Here is a 26,686-nt window from a genome sequence, read left to right as displayed (position 1 = left end):
ATTCTCTAAGACGCCCTTGAGCATCGTATGGTAGTTAACTTGTGATAAACCCCACATGGTAATTTGGTTTTGTACTCATATGATGGTAACAATTTCACACCGTTGAATTTTGGAAGAAAATGGTGGTCTTTTGAGATGTTATCACGTCAGTAGTCCTTTTGATGTACATTTGGATGATTTTGACATGTTTGACTAATGGCTGTTGATTCGGGCAAAATAATGATTTTGGAGTGGTGGCACGATTTTGGGTCATACATGTGTTGGGAAACAGATATGAGATATGAGTCGACAAGTAATTTATTCTTAATTTTGGTAAAAAGTGTCAAAATGACTTCTGGGCCTACTTTGAAGACTCGTAAGTTGAAAAATAGTTGATTCTTGATGAAAACTACTAATTAGATTTTTAAAGATCTCCCGAAGCGCTTCAAAATGATATAAGATATGTATCGGTTTGTCAAGTCTAAACGTGTTTTAAACAGTTGCCAAAACTGAACTGGGGCGCTAAATACAGCAGCAATGGTGGTTTTTGGCAAACCCAAATTATTTATATTAAACCCTCAACTAAGCTAATTCTGTGGTTGATGATGATGGTGATTTGGGTGGTGGAAGAGAAAAATTTAAGAAGCTTAAATTTACAAATTATCTAAAGAATTAAGTAAACAGTCATTGGTAAAAACCTAATTATATGTTTGATTATTTGTAACAGAGATGAGTTAAACTTTACTCTGTTCTTAACCAAAAAATACCTTCATGCATGCTAATTATATGTTTGATTATATAATGATAGTTAATAGTTATAACATCTACATCAAGCATAAGTTAGAAACAAAAACTGAAGATCCACAAACATGGATTTCATTACTACTAAACTTATTTTATTATGCATTACATAGAGCTTAAATAACTTTTTGAAGCAAGCCACCTCTCTGTTAAAACCATAGCTTCTTTGGGCTTATATTGTGCCACCGAATGACCCGCACCCTGCAATGAAGTTAATCAAAGAGTTTAAAACAACATAGGTACCTAAAGTACAAAATAATTAACCAGATTTTAAAAAATAATTAACGTTTATATGTAACACAACACGCAAACAAAAATTTTCTTTAAAACTTCGATAATGACCGAAGTTAACTTTATATCTCTTCTTCAACTCTAAACCATTTTAAGATCGTCGATCTGGTGGTTCAGTTTCCTCATAAGAGGTCTAAGGTTCAAACTATAGGGAAAAGGGTCAGAAAACGGTTACGAGATAACCTGGTTAGACTGCGTAAATCTAACTAAAAATAGCCTCTCTTACTTTGTCTGAACAACAAAGAAAACTTTATACGTTTAACATCTTACTTTGACTGTAGCAAATGTCAAGAAGAAATCATTTTGCGTGTATGTCATTTCATAACTGCAAGAAAAGAAAGTGCCGAAAATGGTTAACATAGATTAGTAAGTATCGAGTTGACAATAGGAGTCAATTCTCACCCTCCAACTTGACTGTCAACATAGAATGGTTTCCATGGGCGCTCAACTGCAAGATTAAGAGCACCTATCCATTGCTCGATTCCAACATATGGAAACGTCATATCATGATCACCACTGTCAATAGAATGACGTATGTTATACATGTATAATCGTCAAAAATAGATCACTTAAGGAAGGGACAATATTTACCTAAAAATCAATGCTCGACAATTTTTCTTAACAAGTTTCTTATGGAAGGAAAAACTGCTTTCGATATCATAAGAGTAGCAAAACGTGTCGTTCTTCCCTTCCATATAATGCATGGTCGTGTTGAAAAACTCCCATCTTCCAATCGTCCCCTGAATTTCAAATCGCTCGTTTTGTACTTTTGTTAAAAGCTATAATCACGAATTCATACCTTTTCAAACGGTAAATGTAAAGTTTAGTTGAAGTACCTTGCGAATGTTAAGAGCTTGTTGTACGGCCTCATTATTTGCCCAATCGGCAGCAAAATCGTAATAGTACTCCTAAGAGGACAAAAGGTATAAGATCAAAAGTGTGTTTTATGTTAATTACTTAAAGTTAACGATAGGATAGAATCAGAGATTACTCGACAGTATGGTTTCAAATCCGATTTGTTACAAAGTGGCTCCAATATATCTTCCATGTTTAGTCCACTTGTGCACTGCAACTCCAAAATTGTAATGGTTCTATATACATTTTGAAACCAACATGTTTTCGAAAATCAATTGAACTGACTCACCTCTTCGTATCTTTGAAGACTATTTAGGCATACTGAATTCGCAGTCCTTATGTTAACATAATTACCACGACAGTTTGCTACTGCTGACTGTTATTATATATTCAAAATTAATCTAATATAAGTACGTATAACATCATTATTATTATTATTATTACTATATCTAAAAAAACATAGGAAAAATGAATACTACCTAGGGGTACTTTTGACTTTTCACATTTTTTTTTGTCAAATTGCACAACGAAACCCCCACACTTTATCCAAAAAATCAAACCTACCCCCCAAACAGGAGGATAAATTGTCAAATACTCATTCTCATAAAAAAAATCTTAAACAAACTCCACCCAAATATTCAACGGGCCATATCTTCGCGCTCGCAACGAGTTAAATTTTTCTGCCACCATCGTTAAACTCAAAATAATTTTAGGAACACAATGTCACTAGCTACACGCAAAACGGACGCTTTTTAAAAAACGCTAAATATTTGAAGTACTTTTAGGAAAAATGAATAGTACCTAGGGGTACTTTCGACTTTTCACGTTTTTTTTTTCCAAATTGCACAACAAAACCCCCACACTTTATCCAAAAAATCAAACCTACCCCCCAAACAGGGGGATAAATTGTCAAATACTCATTCTCATAAAAAAATCTTAAACAAACTCCACCCAAATATTCAACAGGCCATATCTTCGCGCTCGCAACGAGTTAAATTTTTCCGCCACCATCGTTAAACTCAAAATAATTTTAGGAACACAATGTCACTAGCTATACGCAAAACGGACGCTTTTTAAAAAGCGCTAAATATTTGGAGTACTTTTCATACACGGTAATTCTCCGTTAAAATTTTAAAAGTCTACAATTCCATAGCGAAATGCGGAGATGCACATATATTGTTAATTTAAAATAACATTTAAATCTTTCACTGGTTATACCTTTTAGTTCGACTCGAGTTGCGCTTCAACGACATCATCGTTAACCACAAAATGATTTTACAAACTAAACGCAATAAAATACATTGAAAACCGAACCCCCGCCGCGAAGCGAGGGCTCGAACACTAGTTATAAACAAAAGTTAAAGAGCAATATGTGAAAAATGTGTAGTGTTACCATATAAATATCGTCGGATATAAGTGCCATACGATGAGCGTACTCAATTCTAGAGTTGAAATCCATGAATTTATCCGTAAGAGGACTGCAAAGTATGTACCCCTACATCGAGAAATTAAACCAAGTTTAGTTTCATATAAAGCGTTTTAAAATTAGTTCATGCGTGTAGATCATATATTCATATATCAGTTACCTGAATATTCAATGCAGGTTGATCACTGCGTTCGTTAGCTACAAACATGAGTTTCCAAAATATCACAAATTCTTCAGTTGTAGTTTAACTGAATAACGAATATGAGCAGTGGCAAATCTAGGATCAAAGTTCATTTGAAAGGTACTTTAGTAGTGTTTAAATAAATAAATAAAAACTATAAATCCCACAAATATATGGAGTCCTATACTTGATACTTAAATTAGTGGTGTGATATTCAATTTGAATACTACTTCGTGAAGAAAAAAAACTAGTGATGTCATTGGACGACCACACTGCCTTCAACCTAGATTCGCCCTTGAATATGAGTATACCAAGAGAGAGAATCAAATCAAATACCGTTGTACAGTTCCAAAGTAACGATAGGTGTGACGATTCCCATATAAGAAATGCCCGCTACGTATAGTGGATTTTTCAAGAATTTAGGATGGTCGATAAGAAACTGTTATATACCAACGAAAACACTCAATTTTATAAAGAACATAACATTAATTTCGAAAGAACATAACATTAATTTCGATATTGAGTCAAAAAATACAAAAAGGAAGTAATTTCGACCTTTCTAAGGAAATCATTAGCCTGCTTCGCGATAATACTATCGCTGCTAATAGATGCTTCTTTTGTTGTTGCATACGAGAATCCAGCACCAGCAGGCATATCAACGAATATCACATTAGCTATCTACAGAGTCATGACTAGTGTAATTCAATTATTTGTCACAGCGTACATAATGTATATAGCTTTTTACCCAGAAATAAATATATGTTTATAGTACAAAATTTCATAGTATATGAGAAATTAGTATAAACCTTTGTCCATGAGTTTGGATTCAATGTTATTGTGATGTTATCTGGAGCATAGTCAAAGTTGAAGCTAAGTGGACCTGCAACAAAATGATTAGAAAAAAGAGTTAAATATGTTTAATGCTAATGTTTTTATTATATTGCGTTTTAACTTGTTAAAATTTTTCCTAGTGATCCAATTGTTCTAATTGGAATTGATGTAAATATAATTAAAAAAAAAAAAAAAACTCTCTGTGCATTTAATGATGATTTACCTTATACCACACTAATTTGATATGATACGATGTAGGTTGGGGATCAAACTTTTAGTTACATAGAGTTTGTATTTTATTGGGCTGAGAAGTGTTAAGAACAAAGGTGATCTATAATATAACATAAGTTAGTCAAACTCTTAAAATAATTTTATCAATATATGTTTAGCTAATTTTATCAATGTAATGACCAGTTAAAAAATGGTACCATGTTGTCTGGTTCAATCACATGATCCCTAAGCATGGGTTTATTTTGTGGTTATCCATGTGGAATAGGCTGTCCACTCAGGACAGAATTCTAAAATGGAAGCCTGGTACTCAGTTTAATTGTCACTTATGTGGGAAGGGCATTGATTCAGTCCAACATTTATTTTTCAAGTGTCAGTATTCTTTACAAGTTTGGCAGAAGATGAAACATATGTTGCTGTTTAGAGCCCTGGCAGATGATTTAGCAGCTATAATGGATATGATGTCCATTTATCCTTACAAAAATCACATTTGGAGTATAATTACAAGAATTGTCATTGCTGCAAGTGTTTATTACATTTGGCAAGAAAAGAATTTTAGATTGTTCAGGGGTACTACAAGAAAGGTGGATGAATTAGTTGGTGTCTTGCAGGAATACATTAAGGTCAAACTGTTGACCTTAAAAGTCAAAGACTCAAAAGCTGTTTATAGTGCAGAGAGGATATGGAATATAAAGCTCAAAAGAAAGTAGTATTTTTTGCTGTTTTTTAGTTTTGGTATGTTACAGTGTATTTGATTGGTTGGTTATGGGTATGCCCTGCCATTGTATGTTCCATTTTTGAGTTAATAATACATTCTCTCTTTTGCCCAAAAAAAAATAAAAAATTTAGTCATGTAACTTTTAAAAAAGTTAAGTAATTTAATCTTTTGAAAAGTAACACTAACAAAGTTATCTGTTTTCCTATGATTGTCCTATTACTTAGTATTTGTTTTCCGGTCGTCGGTCCTTCAAGCGGGTTGTCTTCACACCATCACGATCAAGTGTGGCTCCAACGACTTGGAGGATTAGGTTTTTGGGTTGCCATGTTTTTCTAGAGGTAGTTCTTTGATTTCTTGTAGGATTTTGATATCCAAATGTTTGGGATTGTGCACATAAATGGCAACTTAGGGTGATTCCTTAAAAGTACTTGTTGCGGCTCATGGATGTTTGGCTGTCGTTTTCTTTTTGCTTTTGTATATTTAAGGTTAATGGTGGTTGTTTAGTGAGTGGTGTTGGTTAATTCTTAATGAAGTTGATGGTTTAGTTGATCCTTGGTTGATTCAATGGTTGTATGTATTTGTGGTTTTATGTTTTAATACTATTTATTCTTGAATTTTTAATAGAAAATAGTATTGCTTACAAAGAATATTATGTTGTTAGAACAACATATGTTTAATATTGTTTCAAAAGAATACTATTATTTCAAAAGTATATTTAATAATTTTGATTTCCCCCCCTAAAAACTAATATGTTCGATGAATATTGATTAATTTCGTCCAGATTGTTACTATTATTATCAAAGAATAATAATTATCCTCTAAACTTTTTGTCTGAAAAATTAATATTCTTTACAAGCAATATCATTCTCAACTAACAATATTACTATTTTATCCCTAAAAATTTAATATTTTTTCAAAGAGTTATACTTTTACTTAACATTACTAGTAAATTATGCCTAAAAGAAAATATACTTTTTAAAAAATAATATTTTTGAGAATATTTAAATTTTTAGGCAAAATTATATAATATTCGTTGTTAAGAATGATATTGTTTGTAAAGAATATTATTTTTCTATGCAAAAAATAACATATTTTTAGAAGAGAATATTTTTATTCTTTAAAATTAATAATAATAAGTTGAACGAAATTAGTTAACGTTCATCGAAAATGTTAGTTTTCTGAGAAAAATCTCAAAAATGTTAAATATTCTTTTTTAAGAATAGTTTTCCTTTTAAACAATATTCAAGATATATCGTTTAACAACATAATATTGTTTGTAAACAATACCTTTTTCAAAAGAATAAAAATTCAAGAAAAAAACAGTCTTCTTTGTAAACAATATTATTTTACTGAAAAAAATATCCGAATAAATATTTTCAGAATAAAAATTTCGAAAAAAAATATCTTGTTTAAAAAAAATCAAAATGACAAAAATACCCCTCCACCCATTTTAGGGGAACAAGGGTGGGGACAAGATCCTGAATTTTAGGAGGTGAATGTGTGGTCAAAAATGCTTCTCTCCACTTACCCTCAATTGGTTACTTTTTCCTTGATCCTACACTAATATGCTTGTTATTTTTTATTTTTATTTTTTTAGATTTTCTAATTTAATAGTTTATTTTAAAAAATAGATAAGAATAATACGATAAAGTTCTTTAATATCTTTATTTATATGTAAAAAATAAAAAAGTAGGTAAAAAGTAAGGGGTAAAAGAGAAAAATATAATATTTCTTAAATTGTATATTTCTTATCTTGATACTTCTAAATTGAGACGGATGAAGTATATAACTCAGCTTAATAGTGAATCACTTGACAAAACAATTTCTTGGGATGTGTTATATAATGAATTCAATAAGGTAATTATAGAAATAACTATTTAAAGATCCCTCGCTACACATTGTGGTTCCATTTTAAATATAATTTGTTGCGTTTAGTTCGTAAGCTTATTTAGTGTTTAATAGTTATGTCGGTGAAACATAATTCGACTCCAACGCAGAGATAAAGTCCGTCAAAAATTTAAGTGAGTTTAGTGTGTGTGTGTGTGGGGGTGTGGGGGGGGGGGTATGAACAATAAAGAAGTTACCGTTTAACTTCCTGAAGTTAACCTTTGCACCCATATGAAGTTTCATTTATTCCCCAAAACAGTTTACATTTCGGCCCCTGAATTTTTCGATGGTTGTCATTTTTTAGTGTGTAGTCCTTATGGGTACAATGATTGGAGCTTTGTGGACAAATGTTTAAAGCATGAAATGGTTACTATTCAAAACCCTTTGTCTTTTAGGTAAAGGGTTAATATACGAATCACCAAAAAATAGTGAATCAAAATAGGTTCATACTTCGCAGCAAAGTATAAATTTTTTTGTTTATATAACAACCCTCATTTTCCCTTCATGAATTGACAGAAATGCCCTAGAGTTCATATGTTTGTTTGTATATTAATTAGGGTTGTTATCCGGATATAATAAATAAAGTAATTAATACTAAAACCCTAATATCGTTTAAAACCCTAAACCTAACTCTATACATTAAATACTAAAACCTAATACCATTTAATATTAAATATTAAACCCAAACCCTAATAACTATTATTACTATTAATGTCATTAGTATGATCAAAATAAAATATATCTAAAATAAATGTAACTTTGATAAAAAAAATAATAATAATAAATATATATATATAAAGACAAAAATGCCGAAAATTTAAAATAAAAAAAATAAATAAATAATTATATGAATATAAAAGGGACGGTTGTAAAAAAAAAAAGACTTGATCATTAAGTAAATTGCTAATCCTAAGTTAATCCTAACATCTTCATCTTAATCCTTGATCCCTAAGTCACCTCCTAGAATCCTAATGTGATTATAATACATCCTAATCTCCTATAAAAAGACCCATTAGCTTAATCTTTTCTTATTCACAATTGCATCACAAATTAAAACACAAATCCCTCTCCCATTCTTGTTTGTGTTAGTCGATAGTTTCAGCAAAAAAACCCCACCACCATCGACTCATAAACTCACCAAAACAGCCCACATTATTGCACTCCTGCTGCGTTTTTTTTTTTTTTTTTGGCACCTCATCCGACACCCAAAACAGCCACTTGCAGCTGCGTTTTTGCAGCCATAACCACCACCACCTACAACCCTTTTTATACTATCAAACCGCCACCCAAATAGCTCCTGTCGCCACCCTTTTACACCCCAAAACAGTCGCCACTTGCTGCTGTTGCAACCCTCAAAACCGCCATTTACAGCAGCCTTTTCGCTGTCTTATTGGAGCCAAAACAGGCTACTTTTGTGCAGCTGTAACCCGCCACCAAAACACCTATTTTCCTGCTACTTCTCTGATGTAATTCGCCATCAATAACAGCCTAAAAGTCGACTGCTTTGCTGCACTTTTTCTGCTGCATCTGCGTGATCAAAACAAGCTCAGACCCGCCCATTTGTCACCCTGCTGCTACCTCATTTTCTGTTTGCTGTCTGCTGCAAAAACACCCACACACCACCACCTTTTTGGTGGTTGTTCGTTACTTTTTTGCTGCTGCTATTGAACGGGTTCATCACCACCATTCGCCACTTTTTTTTGTTTGTTCTCTAACCATCTAAGGTATCCCCAAACCTTAATCTAATGTTACTTATAAATTTGTTACTTTAATATATTATGATGGAGATTAATAACGTTACAAGTATTATGAATAAAGTTAATGATGATGATAAAAGGTTATGAATAATGGTTAAAAGATTATGAAGATGAAGTATGATTATGAATACAAAGTATTAATAAGTAATTAGTTAATAAAGTTAATATAATTATGATGTTAAAAAAAATAAAAAAAATAAATTAGGATTATGAACATTGTTATGAAGTGGATTATTAATAAGTTATTAGGTTATAGATGTGAAGAACATGTTAAAAGATAAAAGATTATGATTATTAAGATTATGAATGAGAGTGGGTTATGAAAGATTAGGGTATTGGATTAAAAAGCTAGATAATGATAATAGTTGTAAGATTATGATGATAAAAAGGTATGAACTAGTATTATGATTATGATTTTATGTAGGTGAAGGTTATGATTAATAAAATTGTAAAATTTAAAAAGTGTTATAGTTGTTAATAAGCTAGATTAAAAGATTATGAATATGAATAAGATTAGGGTTTTGAATAATAAGTTAGTTAATAATAATAGTTTATTAGTAAATAATAATGGTTATGATATAGATTATGAAAAGGAATTGTTTATGTAAAAAAAAAAAGTTAGGGTTATTGGTTGATAAGCTAGTTAATAATAAGATGAAGAGTATGATCATGCGTTAGATTATAAATTATGATTATGTATTGTATAAGTAAGGAGTTAGAAGATTTGGTTAAGTATGATTAAAAAGATTAGGGATATAAGTTTGAATAATACATATGGATAATAAGGATTAGAGTTAATGAATATGATCAGTTATTATGTTATGATATTATAATTAGCGACGTATAATGAAGATGGTATATATGCATGCATGCATACGTATGTATGTACATATATATAGGTAGGTATATGCTTGTGTATATATTTAGATGTATACATACGTGTATATGTATGTGTATATATGTATGTATATGTACATGTGTATGTATGTGTGGATGTGTATTATGTAAGTTATATAAGTTAGTAAACTTAATAATAAAAAGTGATAAGTATATATAAATATGTATCATCTTACACTTATGAATATGTAACACCTACACCTAATATATATATATATATATATATATATATATATATATATATATATATATATATATATATATATATATATATATATATATATATATCACATAGTTATAAGCACATACATGTATAATAATAAATAAAGAATATATATGTATGTATCACATAGGTGTATAATATCTATGTAACGTATAATAATAGTTGATTAATTAAATAATAATACTATTATAACTCATACACTTATCTATATAGTAACACTTAAGTACATTAAGTATATTATCACTTATATAAATATAACTATTCTCGAAAACGGTCACTGTTAATATAGTTTGCTATATTAATAAACAAACTTTATGTCTATTAGACATTAACTAATCGAGCATAATATCTCTAGGTTGAGATCTCTGTGTTCAACACTCCGATCATGTAACTTGCGTGGAATATCTATCTGCTATTAAGGTGAACTTCATAGCCCCGTTTTTTTTTTTAACTTTCTCTATCATTTATTTTAAACTTTGGGGTGAGACACATGTTTGCTTTTAAACTGTTTACGCTTAGATACAAGTACCTGAAAACTGTTTAACTGTGCTGACATGCTTTGATTCATGCTAAATCCCTACCATGATATCGTTAATTACTGGAATTTTGGTAAGCTTAGTTATTGTGAATAGCGCTATTGAGAGTGACGTCTCTAATCATTTGACCGTTGGTCTTTGGTTACATAATAATGATTACGACACTGACAGTTCAAGGTGTCCAGGGGTAACTTTGTTTATGTCTCGATATCATAACTTCAGCATTTACTCTTTTTATAACTAAATTTTGTGGTCTAAAACTCTATATATTAAACCTATGTTGTTCACTCAACCTTTTTGGTTGACACTTTAAGCATGTTTTGTCTCAGGTGAAGATTGCTAAAGATTGTGTGCTTTTTGGACTTTGCTGCATTTGGAGTCCGCATTTTATTATTCATATTATTGCATTAAAACATTTGAATTTACATTTACATTTTGGATTTACAAATTATAATAACTTAATACATTCTGCTGCGTTAACACATTGGTTTTTTAATTAAAACGTCTCATATAGAGTCGTTCTCAGTTATACATACTTGTGTTGTGATATTGTGAAGTCATATTTCCCCGGCCCTATTTGGGGGTATGACAGAGTGGTATCAGAGCCAGGTTGTTATAGAGAACCAGGATTGCATTTTATGTGTGCCTTATGTGTTAGTTATGGTACCTTAGCAATCTTTAGGACTATAACCTTTCCTGCCTTAGTTTTAAGCGCTTTCCTTTAATCTTTATAATGCCAATTCATCTTAGTACCTGCTTTTACCTCTTTTTATATTATGTATCCTTTCCTAAGGATATCAAGCCAAAACCCTATCATCTTGCCTGATCCTGACTCTAAAGGATCGGTTAGTATGTGATTGTTATCATATCCAAACATATCCTATGACCTGACTTCGCCATTGTGATTCAAAGTATTCTTTGACTCACACGAAGGGATGTCACTCATGACTCAACATTCCCACGTCAACTATCTAAGTTTGATCATGTGTCCTGACCTTATGGAGTGACCTTGGAATGGAAGTATGAATTAGTGAAATATAATGACGCTTGGCCGACGTGATTATATTATGGTAATTCATATAGAAATTCCAATATCATGACATATGGAATAGAAAGTGAATCAAAGAAAAATTTCCAAACCATTCATTCGAATATCTTAATGTTATTACATGAAAGGTAATTATCATCTGATTTATAGATATACGAAGAGATCGTTACGATCAAACTATCTATCTCATACCCATGAGTAGATTAACAAATTCTCCTATGCCATAAAAGTTGTAAAGCTTGGCATTATTTCTTTCTTAAACAACTTATCTCTTTGACGCTTAATTATCACATCCCCGTTGGAAGGAAGGATGCATGTTCTTAAGTGACCTGAAGTGACACCCTCGAAATTTCTTCGAAGCATGCTTCCTGTTATCTGTAATTACGCTCCTAGTGTAGATTTTCATAAACCCATTAGGAAACCCGTCGAAGATAAGCGATAACTACTCGCAAGATTTTCGTTTGAATATATTCAAACGAAGATATTATAACCACCACATTCACTATCACGTTCTCATACTCTACCATTCATATCTCACTTGTCAGCAACAGCTTCGCACATGAACATTTTGAATTCCAAGAACATATGTCCTAATAATAATCAACAACCGTATTTAAATACAATAGATTTCATTACCTCGCAACATTTTTGTTTAAAAATAACCCGAAATTTTCAAAATTCCTTCACCCGATCTTCACCGATCTTTTTTCAACTCGTAACCTCCAAAATATGAAAATTCTGTTACCAAAATTTTACATACACTATTTTACTGTGCGATCATCTTGAAATTTTATAAAATAAATTTATTACCATTCGTGCAAATTTTATAAATCGTATATGTTTATATAATAAAGTAAATAAAATTTACCTTTACTTATTTTTGACTAGTACATATAAAATTATACTTTAACTTTTATAAATCAATTCTTTTATTCAAAAGATATTTTACTTAAAATAGTACATGTTGTACATAACTCTAGTTTTACTAAGAACTTCGTTTCCTTTTTATTGTCACCTTAAACGACTCGAACTTATATAAAAATTTTCATTACTCGGTTATATAAAATTTTTCGTATTATTTGCAATCACAATTCCTCTTGCTCTTCGAAACTTACCATTGAGTTCATCATTCGAAACTCTATGTTCTCAGTAACTTTTCCCTTTGTAAGGTTGACTGTTGAGAAGATTTTACTTCTGATATCTCACGGCTAAACCACAACAACCTCGTAAAACGTCAATTCTATGATTTAATATCTTTTTAGAACAAGAAAACATTTCTTAGATATTTCCTCACCCGGTGTAAACTATTCCTTGTAGCCAATGATTCATATTTCTTTTCAACCGCACTTAAACTCATTAGTGAATGATAGATCGACTCGCCATCTGAGCGAGAACGTCTTTCTCATTAAGAGATCACACATTTTCATGCGGTTTCCTATCAGAAATATAACTTATGATCCTCGCTATCCTCTCTAAAGGAGTTACCTTAAACGTTTATGATGTCTATGTGTTTACTCTAAACTAGTTACAACTAGATGTGACTCTAGATAAATTTTGACCTCTGTTTCAACGTATAGCTAGAATCATGATCATAAGGTGCCTTTTGCAAGGATAAGTTCGTATGTATTATAATATATTGAACGATATCTTTCATTAATCACTCGTACCATTCTGTGGGCATTTTAGTAATTATGGCTTGCTTTGCATGTAAACCTGATTAGTGACTCCTCAGCTGGAATCTCGTTACGTCTATTCACGTTAGATATTTCTTGAAAACCAAAGGTATCATGCCTATGGTTACCTTTCGGAATTTGAAGTTGGTATCATCTCTAACAAACACAAGTCACGCATCAAACTACATGGCTGTGATCTCTAAGTACTTCTCTCTGATTGTCTGCCCTAATGGCGACATAAACGCTCAAGGTTTCAAACAAAGTTAGTAATGTTCATTGCACATTTCAGGTATCCAACTTACTGAAATGCTTGTAGGACTAAAATATCACAATCCCTTTTAAGGAAACCTAGTCAGATGACACTCATGTTATCCCTTTGAATTACCTCCGCATTGTTAATAAAAATGCACTTCATAGAAGAACCTGTAGAAGTTATGGATCGCGAGATCAAATGCTTGAAACAGGACAACAATTCCTATTGCCAAAAATCCGTTGGAATTCACGAAGAGGCCCCGAGTATACCTGGGAACGTGAAGACCAGATGAAGCGAAAATATCCACATCTATTCTCAACCGTTGATGCATCCGAGAAGTCTTCCTGAAACTTCGGGACGAAGTTTAAATTAACGGGGAGGTACTATAACAACCCTCATTTTCCCTTCATGAATTGACAGAAATGCCCTAGAGTTCATATGTTTGTTTTTATATTAATTAGGGTTGTTATCCGGATATAATAAATAAAGTAATTAATACTAAAACCCTAATATCGTTTAAAACTCTAAACCTAACTCTATACATTAAATACTAAAACCTAATACCATTTAATATTAAATATTAAACCCAAACCCTAATAACTATTATTACTATTAATGTCATTAGTATGATCAAAATAAAATATATCTAAAATAAATGTAACTTTGATAAAAAAATAATAATAATAAATATATATATATTGTGATGACCCGGAAATTTCTGACCAAATTTAAACTTAATCTTTTTATGATTTAATGTTTCCGACATGATAAGCAATGAATTTTGACAAGTTTTAAAACTTTTGAAAATGATTTTTTTATATATAACGGTTGACCATCCTGTTTGTACAACGATTCACGAACGTTATAACATGTATTATATACATATTTTAATAAATATAAGAGTTTTCGATATATACGGAATCATGCGAATAATATTTGTATACGAAATGATTAAAAATTTACTATTAAACGATGCTATTTCAAATTAAAATTTTTACGTATTAAGTCATATTATTTTTATGATATAATTTTTGTATTTTTTTTTAAGAAACGAAGTTAAATTAATAATCTACAATTTGTAAAGCACAACGTACAACGTGTAGCTTAAATAGTTGAATTTAAATTAATTCATTTACTATTCACATGAAAATGACATGATAGAAATTATTAATTATAAGTTACATAGAATACCCCTGAAGTATTTAATAAATACGACTTTTTAAAATTTAATATTCGATTTACGTATTATATTAATGTATATAATACGTCGACAAACAACGAGACAAAGGTTTATGAGCTGGATCCTCCAGCCATGCGATCGCATGGCCAAGGAGGCTAAACCCCATGCGATCGCATGGGGTACTTTTTCAGGTATGATTGCTATAAATTGCAGTTTTTGGCTCGAGATAATCACACACATACACAAATATAGATATACTCCGTAATATTATTTATTATTATTATTATTATTATTATTATTATTATTAATAAGATTATTATTAATCTTATTATTTTTATTATTAGTGTTATTATTTTTGCGATACAAAAATAATAATGTACATAAAATATTACGACGGAGTGCTGTCCAAGTAATTTTCAAAACGTGTTTCCAAGCGAGCTAGAGCTAAGGAACATATGGGTTATTGCCAAGGAAATTATGGGTAATGTTCGAGGGTATTTTTGTGAATCAAACCTCGTGTTTATCATCTCCGATGCGTCTACGTGCTTTTCTACAATATTGTATATCAATATTAAACAGTGAGTTTCATAAGATCCCTTTTACTCTCTACATTTTTAGGCTGAGAATACATGCAAATGCTTTATTAACCGATATACAATATTTATATGCGTGAGTTTCATAAGATCCCTTTTACTCTCTACATTTTTGGGCTGAGAATATATGCAAATACTTTATTAACCGATATACAATATTTATATGCGTGAGTTTCATAAGATCCCTTTTACTCTCTACATTTTTGGGCTGAGAATACATGCAAATACTTTATTAACCGATATACAATATTTATATGCGTGAGTTTCATTTGCTCCCTTTTTAATTGCTTTTGCAATATATATTTTTGGGCTGGGAATACATGCACTTTATTTTAAACACAATGGATACAAGTACATACTAAATTCTACACTGAGTTTGAACCGAAAATCCCTTAGCTTTGGTAACTAGTAACTACCAGTTATAAGAACTGGTGGGCGCGAGTAGTAGTATATGGATCCATAGGGCTTGATATCCCCGTCCGAGCTAGAGCACTAGCCTTTTAACGGACGTATGCTATTTGAGAAGCGTACACGTTGGTTTGCGTGTATTATTAAGATGATTATACAAAGGGTATAAATTATATATACGTTAAGTTTAGTTACCAGGGTGCTCAATTTCGTAGAATATTTTGATAAACGTTTCTGGATGAAACAACTGAAATCTTGTTATCCACTTTTATATGCAGATTATGCGAAACACTAAAACTATGAACTCACCAACCTTTGTGTTGACACTTGTTAGCATGTTTATTCTCAGGTTCCCTAGAAGTCTTCCGCTGTTTGCTTATATGATAGACAAGCTATGTGCATGGAGTCTTACATGGCATATTTTTCAAGAAAACGTTGCATTCACCAATTCATCACCATGTACCTTATTTAGACTGCATTGTCAACGAAAGTACTGTTGTAAACTATTATATAAGGTGATTGTTTATATGTAGAAATCATCAGATGTCGAAAACCTTTGATTTAATATTCATTTATGGTGTGCCTTTTCAAAAGAATGCAATGTTTATAAAACGTATCATATAGAGGTCAAATACCTCGCAATGAAATCAATGAATGACGTATTCGGCCAAATGGATTTGGAGCGATCGTCACATATATAAAGACAAAAATGCCGAAAATTTAAAATAAAAAAATAAATAAATAATTATATGAATATAAAAAAGGGACGGTTGTAAAAAAAAGACTTGATCATTAAGTAAATTGCTAATCCTAAGTTAATCCTAACATCTTCATCTTAATCCTTGATCCCTAAGTCACCTCCTAGAATCCTAATGTGATTTTAATACATCCTAATCTCGTATAAAAAGACCCATTAGCTTAATCTTTTCTTATTCACAATTGCATCACAAATTAAAACACAAATCCTTCTCCCATTCTTGTTTGTGTTAGTCGATAGTTTCAGCAAAAAAACCCCACCACCACCGACTCATAAACTCACCAAAATAGCCCACATTATTGCACTCCTGCTGCGTTTTTTTTTTTGGCACCTTATCCGACACCAAAAACAGCCACTTGCAGCTGCGTTTTTGCAGCCATAACCACCGCCACCTACAACCCTTTTTATACTATCAAACCGCCACCCAAATAGCTCCTGTCGCCACCCTTTTACACCCCAAAACAGTCGCCACTTGCTGTTGTTGCAACCCTCCAAAACCACCATTTACAGTAGCCTTTTCGCTGTCTTATTGGAGCCAAAACAGGCTGCTTTTGTGCAGCTGTAACCCGCCACCAAAACACGTATTTTCCTGCTACTTCTCTGATGTAATTCGCCATCAATAACAGCCTAAAAGTCGACTGCTTTGCTGCACTTTTTCTGTTGCATCTGCGTGATCAAAACAAGCTCAAACCCGCCCATTTGTCGCCCTGCTGCTACCTCATTTTCTGTTTGTTGTCCGCTACAAAATATCCACACACCACCACCTTTTTGGTGGTTGTTCGTTACTGTTTTGCTGCTGCTATTGATCGGGTTCATCACCACCATTCGCCACTTTTTTTTGTATGTTCTCTAACCATCTAAGGTATCCCCAAACCTTAATCTAATGTTACTTATAAATTTGTTACTTTAATATATTATGCCTAACACCCCAGCTTAACATGACCACAATATTGTCCGCTTTGCCCGCAGGCGCACGACTTTTTCTTGGCGACCACACACGAGAAGCACTTTCCCAGGAGGTCACCCATCCTGGTAGTGCTCTCGCCCGAGCACGCTTAACTGCAGCGTACTCACACATCTGCTATGCCTGTGGTTCCAAAACGCGTTGTGTCATTTAAGCGTGAGTATTACCTTATAATCCCATGATCACTCATGTTCGTGGGCGATGTGGGATTTGCCTAGGGTGTTACATTATGATGGTGATTAATAAGGTTACAAGTATTATGAATAAAGTTAATGATGATGATAAAAGGTTATGAATAATGGTTAAAAGATTATGAAGATGAAGTATGATTATGAATACAAAGTATTAATAAGTAATTAGTTAATAAAGTTAATATAATTATGATGTTAAAAAAAAATAAAAAAATAAATTAGGATTATGAACATTGTTATGAAGTGGATTATTAATAAGTTATTAGGTTATAGATGTGAAGAACATGTTAAAAGATAAAAGATTATGATTATTAAGATTATGAATGAGAGTGGGTTATGAAAGATTAGGGTATTGGATTAAAAAGCTAGAAAATGATAATAGTTGTAAGATTATGATGATAAAAAGGTATGAACTAGTATTATGATTATGATTTTATGTAGGTGAAGGTTATGATTAATAAAATTGTAAAATTTAAAAAGTGTTATAGTTGTTAATAAGCTAGATTAAAAGATTATGAATATGAATAAGATTAGGGTTTTGAATAATAAGTTAGTTAATAATAATAGTTTATTAGTAAATAATAATGGTTATGATATAGATTATGAAAAGGAATTGTTTATGTAAAAAAAAAAAAGTTAGGGTTATTGGTTGATAAGCTAGTTAATAATAAGATGAAGAGTATGATCATGAGTTAGATTATAAATTATGATTATGTATTGTATAAGTAAGGAGTTAGAAGATTTGGTTAAGTATGATTAAAAAGATTAGGGATATAAGTTTGAATAATACATATGGATAATAAGGATTAGAGTTAATGAATATGATCAGTTATTATGTTATGATATTATAATTAGCGACGTATAATGAAGATGGTATATATGCATGCATGCATACGTATGTATGTACATATATATAGGTAGGTATATGCTTGTGTATATATTTAGATGTATACATACGTGTATATGTATGTGTATATATGTATGTATATGTACATGTGTATGTATGTGTGAATGTGTATTATGTAAGTTATATAAGTTAGTAAACTTAATAATAAAAAGTGATAAGTATATATAAATATGTATCATCTTACACTTATGAATATGTAACACCTACACCTAATATATATATATATATATATATATATATATATACATATATATATATATATATATATATATATATATATATATATATATATATATATATATATATAGTTATAAGCACATACATGTATAATAATAAATAAAGAATATATATGTATGTATCACATAGGTGTATAATATCTATGTAACGTATAATAATAGTTGATTAATTAAATAATAATACTATTATAACTCATACACTTATCTATATAGTAACACTTAAGTACATTAAGTATATTATCACTTATATAAATATAACTATTCTCAAAAACGGTCACTGTTAATATAGTTTGCTATATTAATAAACAAACTTTATGTCTATTAGACATTAACTAATCGAGCATAATATCTCTAGGTTGAGATCTCTGTGTTCAACACTCCGATCATGTAACTTGCGTGGAATATCTATCTGCTATTAAGGTGAACTTCATAGCCCCGTTTTTTTTTTTTACTTTCTCTATCATTTATTTTAAACTTTGGGGTGAGACACATGTTTGCTTTTAAACTGTTTACGCTTAGACACAAGTACCTGAAAACTGTTTAACTGTGCTGACATGCTTTGATTCATGCTAAATCTCTACCATGATATCGTTAATTACTGGAATTTTGGTAAGCTTAGTTATTGTGAATAGCGCTATTGAGAGTGACGTCTCTAACCATTTGACCGTTGGTCTTTGGTTACATAATAATGATTACGACAGTGACAGTTCAAGGTGTCCAGGGGTAACTTTGTTTATGTCTCGATATCATAACTTCAGCATTTACTCTTTTTATAACTAAATCTTGTGGTCTAAAACTCTATATATTAAACCTATGTTGTTCACTCAACCTTTTTGGTTGACACTTTAAGCATGTTTTGTCTCAGGTGAAGATTGCTAAATATTGTGTGCTTTTTGGACTTTGCTGCATTTGGAGTCCGCATTTTATTATTCATATTATTGCATTAAAACATTTGAATTTACATTTACATTTTGGATTTACAAATTATAATAACTTAATACATTCCGCTGCGTTAACACATTGGGTTTTTAATTAAAACGTCTCATATAGAGTCATTCTCGGTTATACATACTTGTGTTGTGATATTGTGAAGTCATATTTCCCCGGCCCTATTTGGGGGTATGACAGTTTGCAAGTTTAAATTTTTCATGTACTTTAAAAGACTGTATACAGTTTTATATAAGATCATTTTTAACGGTGTCTGTGATATTACAAATAGTTGTGCATTTTTTAGTCAAAAAGTAAAAACTGCATGTAATATGGCACTGACATTTTTTAATGGTTGTGTCAGTTTTTTGTGTAAAATATTGGGCAAAAGTGATGTGGTAAAATCTGATTGAAAATTGAGTGAGAAAAAATATATTAATAAAACAAATACTATATATTAATTAAATCTGGAAAATCACTGATTGGGTGGAAGTCCAACTGGCGAGTTTTTGTTTTTGAATCAAAAGTCCAACGGACGCCCTGTTAACTTTGCTACTTTCCTTCAGTTGGTGTCCAGCTCATCTGACGGAGCCATCTGACGCGCTGTTAGAATCGGTAGTCTAGTGACAATGCATTTTTAATATGCAATTTTAAATAATAACTATCCAATTTTATATAATAATATACAATTACGAATAATGACTATGAAACTTCAAGTAATGATCCAAATTTAAATAATATTGAATAACTATTATTTGAAATTGAATAGTCATTATTCGAAATAATCAAGTCATTATTTTAATTGCATATTAATTGTTTAGTCATTATTCAAGATAATAATAATAATAATAATAATAATAATAATAATAATAATAATAATAATAATAATAATAATAATAATAATAATAATAATAGGTTTTCCAATGAGTTAGATATTTATATGTTTAGTCCTTGCTATTTTTTTAGTTGACATATTTTAGTCTCTACTGAAAAAATAAAATTAAATAATTTTACCACCCTAATGAGTCAATTAAATTAGTTTAGTTGTTGATTTACATCATTTAGAATATATATATATATATATATATATATATATATATATATATATATATATATATATATATATATATATATAAATATAATAAAGTCACTATTATAAATTATATAGATATTGTAATAGTCATTATTCGAAATATCGAGTAGTAATAATAATAATAATAATAATAATAATAATAATAATAATAATAATAATAATAACTAATATTTAATAATTAATAATAATAATAATAATAATAACTATTATTTAATAATTAATAATAATAATAATAATAATAATAATAATAATAATAATAATAATAATAATAATAATAATAATAATAATAATAATAATAAAAGTTTGTAACATTTACATGTTTAATCCATGCTATATTTGTTACTTCACACTTTTAGTTGCTAAAAAAAATACAAAAAAAATAAAATAAAATAAAATAGTTTTGTCACATACTCGTAAAAGTTTGCGAAAGAGTAACATCTACATGTTTGAGCCATGCCATTTTTATTACTTTACACTTTTAATTCCTAAAAAAAGATATAATAAAATAGTTTTGCCACACAACTGAGCCAATCAAATTGACTGTTCACTTTAAACCATTTATATAAAAAATATAAATATAAATTTATATATTTATATAAAACTCTAAAAATGATGATGTCATCATTTCACTAATTATCTTATAATTTTCATAATGATGATATCATTATTATTTTATATATTAATTCTACTTAATTAAAATTAAAAAAAATTGCAAAATAAAAATAAATAATTATACCAACAATATATGCATGCCGGTTTTGAAGGCAATAAGGTCTTATGATTTTAAATTATATATACAAAATAAAAACAAATACAAACCTAAAACCATTTTACTGAACATTATAAAATTAATTCTAATTAATAAAATTTAAAAAAAATTCAAAACAAATAAATATCCATAATATATAAATACACCCATGACCATATATACAAACTTTTTAACAAATTGTACAATTTTTTACAAAATAACCAATGAACACATGTACAAACTCTGAAGCATATTTTAGAACCTTCATATAATAATTGTATTTTAAGTTTTAGAAAAATTTCAAGAGGCATTTGCGATTACTAATAATTATTATTAAAAATATAAATACTCAATTTTTATGCAAACTTTATTATTATTAGTTATTATTATAAGTATAATTATAATTATTATTATTATCTAAATATGGGTTCTCTTTACGGAATTAATTACGTTACAAATTTATCCGAGCTACATGTCTCAATAAAATGTTGTAATGTAGGTCTTTATGACAAGGAAAAACCGTAATTGTGATGAAAACTGGAAGAAGGTGGTGAGCGAATTAATGTAGTTCATTATTCTGACCAAGCTTAGTACATCAATATGTTTGTAAAAATAACGACAAGTTTCTTAGTCGGAATACGTGGTTTCACGGGTCAATAAACTAAATGACTTTAACATTTTCATTCACTTAATACCTAAAACATATCATTAAACTGTTTCGTAAACAAACCCGTGATTCCACGGATCATTTCACTGGTATAAATATAAATGAGGATCGTAGTTTCGATAGCTAATTTTTAATATATAGTAGTTTAGTAAACATAATTTTTTTAGATGAACGTATTATTTTTATTGAACTTTCAGAACAACTATCGTATATATTAACTTCAAATATTATTATTTATTTAAATTTATGTTTATATTTAAGATAAGTTAATAAATATAAATGACACGACAATCGAATTACATATATTATTATTATTATTATTATTATTATTATTATTATTATTATTATTATTATTTAGTAAACATAATTTTTTTAGATGAACGTATTATTTTTATATAACTTATTTTTAATGAAATTTTAACTCATTTTGTCTTAAATTTTGTATTTAAAAGCAAAACTCTTTAATTAAAATTAAATTTATTGATAAATGTGCTACACTGAGATACATAGTACTCCGTAACACACACATTTTACATTTTATATTTGTATTTGTATGAAAGTGGAAATAAATAAAAGTAGAAAGATCGTTGGAGTTCGAAAACTGTAAGTTAGTAACAAGTGGAAGTGTGGAAAGGTCGATAACTTAAGAGTTAGGACTGTCCGTGGGCAGGTTTTGGCGGTCCATTTTGGACATTTGTAAACCACATTTACTTTTACTTTTACATTTACATTATATTAATATTTAATTTAATTTAATGTCTAATGACATTTTTGTGACATTTTGCATTTTTAGGAACCTTTTCTGTCATTTTGGTGTAAATGATTATTTACCAAAAATAAACATGAAACTACAGATAGATGGTCCCTAACCTGAAATTATATTGTCAAATTTAAGATCTACTAGTTTACGAGAGAAGAGTTTAGTTAAAACAAACCATTCTTATTATAAGCATTATATTACTCTTAATAGTAAAATATTAATATTAATCAATGTCTTTCTACTTCTTGAAAGAAGATTAACGTGTATTAGCTACAAAAGTAAGAAACACTACAAAGTTAAAGGATCTGAGCAACCCTATATATACACTAACAAAGTTGATAACATATGATCAAAATGGTATTAGTGGTTAGTAACTAGTAGACTTTTTTACTATTAGAATAACAGGCAATATAATTCAAATATTCAACTTGAATAAAGATTCGTGTAGTTAAGCTTGATGATCATATTTAGAGGGTGGTTAATTAGGATTATAATTTAAAAAGTTTATACCAGAGATTATAAATCATAAGATGTTTTACTAGTTGACGTTAAATTTAAAACACTTTTAGGTTTAAACTTCATTATCAACATAGATTGAGGTAATGAGAAAAAAGGTAAAAAAAAGTATCACAGAATAACTTAGTTAGACTAAATACATGAAAATCGCTGCTACACATTTAACGTAATAGAATATCAATTAATTAAGCTTTCAAAATGTAATCTAAAAGAAAGTTTTTTAAATGCACCGCAGATAAAATTGCCTCATTTTAAGTCGATGAATGCGAGTGGATATAAGTTTATCAAGGAAACAAAATAAGTTGTACCGATTTGATAGAAAAAGGTTATAACAGCAGAACAACCAGGACCGCCGGTGAGATAAAATATGACCGGATCTTCATCTGGATTCCGTTCTGATTCTACAAAGTAGTAGAAAAATTGTGCTTCTTCATTTTCGCCTATACCCACATACCTAACTTTCATACAAAATAGCATTAATAATAACACGTACTTTAGTTTATTGATAGGATGATTATTAACATTAGATTAATTAAGTAGTTATGTAGATATATTGTATACCCGGTTTCGAGAGTGAACGGAAGTCGACCAGGATATCCAGGAAGATTTGTAACGATGGATTTGGAGTAGGATGGGATTATGAAATGAGATTCAAGTGTCAGAAGAAGAAGAATGGGTAAAATCAACGATGAAAACGTTAAGATATTCGTTCTGCACTCCATTCTTCCAATTTTGGGTGTGATTCCAATAATGTGTGGGGTTGGCTACTTATATGTATGTACAACACGTACGTTTATTAAATGATTTGAAAAGGTAATCTAAATTATTTAAGTTATTTCAGTAGATTATTTAAGTTGTATTTTCAATTAAAATATAGTTATGAACAATGGCGGACAAGAAATATTTTTAGACTGGGGCAAAAATTTGACAAAAACATATTTGAATATGCACTAGAAAATTATGTTAAAAAAATTACTGTACTATTGTAGGCCTCAAAACCTAACCTAAGACATATGATTTGTAGGAAAATAGATGGTTACATGGTACAACCTTTGATGATTGTTGGTACAAAGAAATTCCACATATCCCAAAATTTTATTTGGAAAATTTCCGGTCTCCAAAGACACGACATGGAACTTAAAATATAAGTAATAACTAGTTTTCAAACCCTCGTTTCGCGCTGGGGGTTCGGTTTTCAATGTATTTTATTGCGTGTAGTTTGTAAAATTATTTCGTGGCTAACGATGACGTTGTTGAAGCGCAACTCGAGTTGAACTAAAAGGTATAACTTACGAAAGATTTAAATGTTATTTTAAACTAACAATATATGTGCATCTCTGCGTTTCACTATGAAATTTCGACTTTTAAAAATTTAACGCAAAATCAACATGTATGAAAAGTACCTCAAATATTTAGCGTTTTTTAAAAAGCGTCAGTTTTGCGTATAGTTAATGACATTGTGTTCCTAAAATTATTTCGAGTTTAACGATGGTGTCGGAAAAATTTAACTCGTTGCGAGCGAGAAGATATGACCCGTTGAATATTTAGTTGGAGTTTATTTAAGATTTTTTATGAAAATGGTTATTTGACAGTTTAACCCCCCTATTTGGGGGGTCGTTTTGAATTTATGAAAAAGTGTAGGGGGCTTTATTGGTGTAATGAAAGTTAGGTAAAATTAAAAAAAAAGTGAAATGACGAAAATACATCTGGTTATTATTCACCATTTTTATCTATTAGATAATATAGTAATGTAGTGTAATTTAAAAAACTTAAATGACTGATTCAAGTTTCGAACCAGCAACTTCATTTTTATTAAAATTCAATAAAAAAAATATTCGCGAATAATTTTCTGTCGTCGGGAGCAGATGACCTCGGTTTTCCCAAGGTAGATCCGCCCCTGATTATGGATTACATAACAATTACGGAGTATTATTTTTTAAGACAACAACAACAAAACTCAATTCCATATGAATGAGGTATGGGGAAGGTGTGACGTAGACAATCCTTCCTCTATCCTTGAATAAAGAGAAATCATTTCTCCACCCCGAGTGAAACACTCACAAGAGTAGAGAGAGTCATCCCTCTCTCGATTCGACGGATAGAGAGATTGCTTCTAAGCGGACCTTCGGCCAAAAAGTAGAGGAAATTAACGTGATGACGGGGATTAACGTGATGTCGGAGACCACCAACCCATTCGTATCCATAACACATGTCGGAAGAAATTTGTTAAGCCGATTCTAAATTCGGGTGGAATTAGTTTCTTATATTTTAATTAAATTATATTTGCCACCACTTTTAGTATATAAGGTTAATATATATTTACACTTTTGACCCCTTAAAAAGTGTAAACTTGAGGGACTATTGTGGAAATATAGGCAAAGTTGAGGGACCAGTTGTAATGTGAACGTAAATTCAAAACTACAATAAAAAATAGCTAAAACTACACCCTTTGCCAATTAAATTATATTTGCCACCACTTTTAGTATATAAGGTTAATATATATTTACACTTTTGACCCCTTAAAAAGTGTAAACTTGAGGGACTATTGTGGAAATATAGGCAAAATTGAGGGGCCGGTTGTAATGTGAGCGCAAAGTCAAAACTACAATAAAAAATAACTAAAACTACACCATTTGACACCACTTTTAGTATATATAAATATTATTATATATATATATATAAGGTTAGTTAATAATTAATAATTAATAATTAATAATTAATATATAAAATGTGACGGAATAGTAGCTATTTTCATCAGTTAAAATTTTAATTTTTATTCTTACATAACTTATTTCAAGGTATCACTAAACAAAATTAAATGATCCAGTGGTGTCACTAATTAAAAAAAAAAATCACTACATCGTATATTTTATTAGTGTCTCGTACTACCACTCACTACATACTACATCCGCCCTGTACAAATAAAGTATTGTATGATATACTTTTATACTAAGTTATTTGTATAGTATTGCTTAACTGTTGGGCTCGACTTCATAACTTTAAGTTTGATGGGTTCGATTAATATCAGTAAGCACTTTATGTTTAGAATACTTTTATTTTATATTGATTATAGTTGTTGATCTTAGAATTTATTTAATGTTTTTATAATTTTCCTGAAAAAAAAGTATGTAAAAGAAATAATACAGACTAATAAA

At 29.8% G+C, this 26,686-nt stretch overlaps 1 protein-coding gene across 1 annotated transcript; it reads right to left on the bottom strand.

The window, feature by feature from the left end:
- Positions 1–885: 885 nt before the first annotated feature.
- LOC139900715 (serine carboxypeptidase-like 16) lies at positions 886–24,253 on the bottom strand. Its single transcript, XM_071883475.1, has 14 exons — positions 24,093–24,253; positions 23,840–23,985; positions 4,340–4,413; positions 4,089–4,211; positions 3,870–3,972; positions 3,513–3,550; positions 3,320–3,421; positions 2,216–2,302; positions 2,063–2,137; positions 1,908–1,979; positions 1,663–1,811; positions 1,474–1,587; positions 1,342–1,396; positions 886–981 (listed from the first exon to the last, which is right to left on the bottom strand). Exons 1-14 carry the CDS (start codon positions 24,251–24,253, stop codon positions 886–888), a joined length of 1,395 nt encoding a protein of 464 aa, XP_071739576.1.
- Positions 24,254–26,686: the final 2,433 nt, after the last annotated feature.

Source organism: Rutidosis leptorrhynchoides, chromosome 3 (genome assembly GCF_046630445.1).
Source record: "Rutidosis leptorrhynchoides isolate AG116_Rl617_1_P2 chromosome 3, CSIRO_AGI_Rlap_v1, whole genome shotgun sequence".
NCBI lineage: Eukaryota > Viridiplantae > Streptophyta > Magnoliopsida > Asterales > Asteraceae > Rutidosis > Rutidosis leptorrhynchoides.
The sequence above is the reverse complement of the archived record's forward strand: the minus strand, read 5'-3'. Positions and strand labels throughout refer to the sequence as shown.